Genomic DNA, 7,248 nt, shown 5'->3' with positions numbered 1-7,248 from the left:
CTAAAACCAACCGTCTCTTCTTCCCCCATCTTACTCTCATCCTCCTCCACTCCCTCAATAAAGCGACAAAATTCAAGCAGTGAGAAATCGTAATGCACACAACACACAAAATGCGTTTCCTCCTACTCTTCCTCCTCCACCTCCATCTCAGCCACTCCGCCGCCGCTAGAAGGCCGAGGTTGCCGGAGTACCGAGCTCTCCTCTCCATAAAAGCTTCGATCACCGATGATCCACAAGCTGCCTTAGCCTCGTGGAATGCCAACACCAGCCACTGCACGTGGAAGGGCGTGACATGCGACTCCTCCAGCCGTCGAGTGACTGCCCTCGATATATCAAATCTCAGCCTTGTCGGCACACTCTCTGCCGACGTTGGCCAACTCCGGTTTCTCTATAACCTCTCTGTTGCCGCTAACGGCCTATTTGGTGCAGTTCCTCATCAAATCGGTGACATTGTTAGCCTGCGTTATCTTAATCTCTCTAACAATCTCTTCAATGACAGCTTCCCCACTCAGCTATACGGTCTGAAAAATCTACTGGTTCTCGACCTATATAACAATAACATGACAGGGGACTTCCCTTCGCAAGCCTTTTTACTCACCGAACTCCGCCATTTGCATCTTGGAGGAAACTTCTTTAGTGGGGAAATTCCACCGGAGTTTGGCTCTTTTCCACATCTGGAATACCTCGCTGTTTCGGGGAATGAATTAAAGGGGACTGTTCCACCCGAGTTAGGGAGAATGTCTCAGCTGAAAGAGCTGTACATTGGGTATTTCAACACGTTTTCAGGTGGGATACCGAAAGAGATTGGGAATTTATCCAACTTGATACGGTTTGATGCTGCCAACTGTGGGCTTTCTGGTGAGATTCCGGCGGAGATCGGAAAGTTACTGAATTTGGACACCCTGTTTCTCCAGGTGAATGGGTTTTCTGGGCCTTTGACACCGGAGCTTGGGAACCTGAAGAGCTTGAAATCTATGGATCTTTCAAACAACGGTTTCTCTGGCGAAATACCACTCTCATTTTCGGAGCTAAAAAACGTGACACTCTTAAACCTTTTTAGGAATAAGCTCACCGGCTCTATTCCCGATTTCATCGGCGAGTTGCCGGAGCTTCAGGTGTTGCAGTTGTGGGAGAACAATTTCACGGGAAGTATTCCCCAGAATCTTGGAACGAATGGTAATCTGCAAGAAGTAGATGTTAGTTCAAACAAATTGACCGGAAATTTGCCATTGAACTTGTGTAATGGTAACCAGCTTCAGACCTTGATTACTCTCGGAAACTTCTTGTTTGGCCCGATTCCTGATTCATTAGGTCAATGCGAGTCATTGAATCGGGTACGCATGGGCGACAACTTTCTCAATGGCTCCCTTCCCAAAGGGCTGTTGAGTTTGCCTCAGCTAACTCAAATCGAGCTTCAGAATAATCTTCTCTCTGGTTCATTTCCAGAGGCTAATGTGCTATCCACTACTCTGGGCCAGATTAGTCTATCCAACAATCACCTAACCGGGCCGTTGCCACCGAGTATAGGTAATTTCGTGGGTGTACAGAAGCTTCTGCTCGATGGTAATATGTTCTCAGGGAGCATACCATCCGACATAGGGAAGTTACAGCAGCTGTCAAAATTGGATTTCAGCCGCAACCAATTTACGGGCCCGATTTCTCCTGAGATAAGCTCGTGCAAGCTGCTAACTTACGTTGATCTTAGCCGGAATCAACTTTCCGGTGAGATTCCGGCTGAGATAACCGGTATGAGGATTTTGAACTACTTGAATTTGTCTAAAAACAATTTGGTAGGCAGCATTCCCTCTTCAATTGCTAGTATGCAGAGCTTAACATCTGTTGATTTTTCGTATAACAATCTGTCTGGTTTGGTTCCTGGCACTGGTCAGTTTAGTTACTTTAACTACACTTCGTTTTTGGGCAATCCCAATCTTTGCGGACCCTATCTTGGGCCTTGTAAAGGTGGCGTTTCTGATGGGGTTGAAAGACCTCATGAGAAAGGGACTTTCTCTCCATCCATGAAGCTTTTACTTGTTATCGGATTGCTGGTCTGTTCCATTATATTTGCCGTGGCAGCTATAGTTAAGGCTCGCTCCTTGAAGAAAGCGAGCGACTCACGTGCCTGGAAGCTTACTGCCTTCCAAAGATTGGATTTTACTTGTGATGATGTTTTGGATTGTCTGAAAGAAGATAATATAATTGGGAAGGGCGGTGCTGGAATAGTTTACAAGGGAGTAATGCCGGATGGCGAACAGGTGGCTGTTAAAAGATTGCCCGTTATGAGTCGCGGCTCGTCCCATGATCATGGGTTCAATGCTGAGATACAGACTCTGGGGAGAATCAGGCATAGGCACATTGTTAGATTGTTGGGGTTCTGTTCAAATCATGAAACTAATCTTTTGGTATACGAGTACATGCCTAATGGAAGCTTGGGGGAAGTGCTTCATGGCAAGAAAGGAGGTCATTTGCTTTGGGATACACGGTATAAGATCGCGGTGGAGGCTGCGAAAGGCCTTTGCTATCTTCACCACGACTGCTCGCCTTTGATTATTCACCGTGATGTTAAATCAAACAATATCCTCCTTGATTCGAATTTCGAAGCTCATGTAGCTGATTTTGGATTGGCCAAGTTCTTGCAAGATTCGGGGACATCCGAGTGCATGTCAGCTATTGCTGGCTCGTATGGATATATTGCTCCAGGTATTAACTACAATTCAAATTGGGTTAAGAAACTAGTGATATTATGGCTATCTTGTTAATGATATTTTTTATTCTAACGCTTTTTGAGTGGTTACGATTTACGTTGGTATCTATTATCCAGTCATTATGGTCTGAATTTTTTATGGGGGTTCGTTTAACATGCTATAAATATCAGTCTCTTTCAACGTTGTATGTATTCAACTACTGTTTAAAAAAAAACAGGTTGAGATGCAAATTGATGAGTGTATTTTGACTGGTCTTAATTAATGATAGGATGGTCGCAATGAAAATGATGGCAAACGACTTGGGTTCTAATTCTGGGGTCCTTCGACCCTACAGTTTGTTTGCAATATTTACAAGTTTTGTTAACATTCTTGGATTGCAAACTGGTCTGGCTAACTTTCCTGCCATATAATTTACGTCCCTATCTATGTGATGTTACCTTTCTGGGCTCTCTTGAATTTAATATCTTTGTGGATTAATTAATTTCCTGATATTTTAGAGTATGCATACACGCTCAAGGTCGACGAGAAGAGCGATGTATACAGCTTCGGTGTAGTTCTCTTAGAACTTGTAACCGGAAGAAAGCCGGTGGGGGAGTTTGGTGATGGAGTAGACATAGTTCAATGGGTAAGAAAAATGACTGATGGAAACAAGGAAGGAGTACTAAAGGTTCTTGATACAAGACTTGCCACCGTCCCCCTTCACGAGATGATGCATATTTTCTACGTAGCTATGCTTTGTGTGGAAGAACAAGCAGTCGAGCGCCCCACCATGCGAGAGGTGGTGCAAATACTCACAGAGCTTCCAAAGCCGCCTGGCTCCAAGCTCGGGGACGAAGCATCAAGCGGCGAATCTGTCACCGCAGATGCAAAGAGCCATCAACCTCAGCCAACTCAATCACCACCACCTGATCTTCTCAGCATATGACGCATGCGCTCTCTAATGGATATGCAAGTGATAGTTTCTTTCCCTCCTTGCCATTTCAAAAAATCGGGGTAGCTTTAATATTTGGGGTTTATTTATTTCCTAAGTTTATCAGTTTTACTTGTTTCCTCCGGGGGTTGGGTACTAGCATACACTCTAATGTCATGATTTTGGTGGTGGTGTCCCTTTTCCTAATTTGTGTACAAAAGAATTGGTGGTGGGCGTTTTCCAAATCTAGTTTTACTGGCATGTACTTGATTTCTATCTTGTTTTGCAAAGTGGGTGACAAATCAAATATCAATGGCCATATCTCATCACTCATGTTTTAGCTTTATAGAAATGAGTAGACTCAACCGAAAACCAATTTTTTTTTAACAATATTTTCAAAATATAGAGAGGATGGTTTTTACTTTTAGGTATGCAAAATGTTACAATATCATTTAATACAATCATCATTATTGTTGGGGTTTGGTTTATAGATAATTGTGTTTAAAAATGAAAGAATTAGCCTAGAAAATAGGATTGATTGACTTATATTGAGCAATGTGCAATTAGTTCCAATTACCAAGAAAAGAGGGTGTGGGTTTCACTTGAAAACCACAATGTATTATTTTTGCAAAGAATCAGGATTCATAATGAGAAATGAATGCAAGTGAAGCATGAACACTAACTCTTCTGCATTTGCCTTAAAGTAAAGTAAAGAGATCTCTCCTCATTAAATATAGGAGCAATCGACAATTATTGTGAACATAAAATATGATAACCTTAGGATAAAGGAATGGGCCATTTATATTCTGTCCCGTTTGGTTTTATTTCTTGGAAATTTCCTTTAAATGGTCATTTGAACATGTGCATGCGTAGATTTCATCACTTTAAACATATCTCCATACATTGGAACTAGACTTGCATCCCAAAATTTCAAATATTCTAATCATATAAGGAGCAATACTTGCTCTATTAAAAGAAAAAGAGCAGGTCTCTTGTGATGTGGTCTCGCTAAATTTTATCTGTGAGACGAGTCAATCCGATATTCACAATAAAAAATAATACTCTTAGTATAGAAAGTAATATTTTTTCATACATGACTCAAATAAGAGATAGTCTCACAAAATACGATTCGTGATATCGTTTCACATAAGCTTTTGCCAAAGAAAAATTGTGACTTTTTTTTTTGTTAATGAAGATCATTTTTAATATTGTTTTTGAATTTCAGAACTCTTTTCTATATATCATTTTTTTTTGTAAAAAAATAATATTACAACCATAATAAAATTGAAAAGAATTATGATTTTTTTTGTCCTCAAAATAATATTTTATGGAATCCTATAATGTTTCTCCACCGTGAGTGGTACTCGTTCTTAATAAATCGGAAAAGGGTCATCAATTAACAAATCGTAATCCTAGTTACTCCACGTTTCTTAATTTTTAATAATTTAAAATTAAATAATAGAGATAAATAAAATAAATTATTTTTGGTTATTGAGATGGAGCTGAAAAATATTCCATCAATCGATTCTGTGTGTTGAGTAGTCACGATGATTTAGTCGGTGAATTATATGATTTGACAAAAAGACGAATAATCTGCTGACTTGGCTGGCCCGTGACCGTTGGATAATCTTATTGGCAGTATTATGTACCTGATTGGTTGATTGGACGGGTGTGATTTCACCATGTTTCTTTATTTTTTGTGCTGTATTATCTTGTCTGTTAAAAGTAAGTTAAGGAGTAAGAGCGTTCGAGAGTCTCACGGATTTTTATTTATGAGACGAGTCAATTCTATCGATATTCATAATAAAAAGTAATACTTTTAGCATAAAAAGTAATATTTTTTCATGATGACCTAAATAAGACATTCGTATCATAAAATACGATCCATGAGACCGTCTCACATTAGTTTTTGTCATGGAGAGTAGGTTTCTTGTGAGACAGTCTCACGAATTTTTATCTATGAGACGGGTCAATCCTACCGATATTCACAATAAAAAGTAATACTTTTAGCATAAAAAGTAATACTTTTTCATGAATGATCAAAATAAGATATTTGTCTCACAAAATACGACTCGTGAGATCGTCTCACACAAATTTTTGCCATGGAGAGTAGGTTTCTTGTGAGACGGTCTCACGAATTTTTATCTATGAGACGGGTTAATCCGACCGATATTCAAAATAAAAAGTAATACTATAAGCATAAAAAGTAATATTTTTTCATGGATGACCCAAACAAGAGATCTGTCTCACAAAAATACTATCCGTGAAACCGTCTCACACAAGTTTTTGCCATGGAGTAAACCTGGAAAATTGGAAACCATCTCTGTTATGTAGTAAAATAATAATAATAATAATCTCTCAAACTTTAAAAATTAATAATGTATAATAATGTATAAATTTATTAATTTCTTGGAATTAAACAATTTTATTGTGGGTTTTGGTAAAATTTTTCATATTTTTCTGAACTTATTTTTATCCATTTGAATTAAATAAATAAAAAAATATAATTTTTTGCTTAAAAAAGATAGAATAGATATTTTGTAAGACGGTTTCACAAATTTTTATCGGTGAGATGGGTCAAGCCTAACGATATTCACAATAAAAAGTAATACTCTTAGCATAAAAAGTAATATTTTTTCATGGATAACTTAAATAAGAGACATGTCTCACAAAATACGAGCCGTGAGATCGTCTCACACAAATTTTTGTCAAGGAGGTATTTATTTGAAAGCAAACCTCAAGAGTGACTATACGATGTGTCACATTATTTTCTCAGACGTTGAGTGTAATAAATTCATGGTGCCAATTACGATCAATTGCTATCCATTTACCTAAAATCATCAATAATAAACACAAAAGGACAATTTCATTTGGTCAAAATAATAATAATATACTAAAAACAAAGAAAAATGTAAAAGTGAATTTGTCGAATATTGGGTGCAAACCATGCTTTTGTCTCTTTCCATGCCCCTTTCTCTTTTTTGTATGTTGACAATCCGACCATTCTCTGGTCACATTCCATTATCTAGATGGCAAGCATTTCTTAAAAATTAAATGTATTATTAAATGTAATAAGGACAATAAAAATAACTATTTATTTCAAAAAAAAAAATTCGGAACAGAAATAATTTTTTATTATTTTTCCTTTCATGGAAGAAATTTGTTACCATTGAGTTTCGAATACAAGAATTTGTCTCAAATTTGAGACTCGAGTTTTAGATAAACTATAAATCATCGATATTTAGAAAAAGTTTTATTTGATCAATACTTGTTAGAAATTTTTCTCAAAATCATGTTTCTGCACATATATAAACATGATAATCAATATGCGGAAGCGAATCGAGAATTATTTTCGGCCATTGAAATTTTTTTATTTCTATGCTTTTCTTTCCAGTTGAAGTCTTCTAAGGGCTCCACCCTCTCGATAGATGATGTATAATTTTCTTATGAGGCGTGTGCTTAGGGACCTCAATAGCTGCTATTTATAAGTATATCTCATACCATCAACAAGAAAAGTCGGGAGCATGAATGTCAAAAGAACAGGCGCATAACGTCCCAAATGTAAAAATTTGAGGCTGCATGTGCTGTTCGTAAAAAATGGTAGGCTTCTTGACAGTCGCCAATTCCTACACG

At 37.8% G+C, this 7,248-nt stretch overlaps 1 protein-coding gene across 1 annotated transcript; it reads left to right on the top strand.

Annotated features, from left to right (window-relative positions):
* LOC140841653 (uncharacterized) lies at positions 1–3,889 on the top strand. The gene is made up of 2 exons (XM_073209214.1): positions 1–2,700; positions 3,203–3,889. Exons 1-2 carry the CDS (start codon positions 93–95, stop codon positions 3,628–3,630), a joined length of 3,036 nt encoding a protein of 1,011 aa, XP_073065315.1. The 5' UTR covers positions 1–92; the 3' UTR covers positions 3,631–3,889.
* The last annotated feature ends 3,359 nt before the right edge of the window (positions 3,890–7,248 follow it).

The sequence above is a fragment of the Primulina eburnea genome, chromosome 9 (assembly GCF_022965805.1).
Source record: "Primulina eburnea isolate SZY01 chromosome 9, ASM2296580v1, whole genome shotgun sequence".
Lineage (NCBI taxonomy): Eukaryota > Viridiplantae > Streptophyta > Magnoliopsida > Lamiales > Gesneriaceae > Primulina > Primulina eburnea.
Note: the sequence above shows the minus strand (reverse complement) of the source record. Positions and strands in the feature narration are given on the sequence as shown.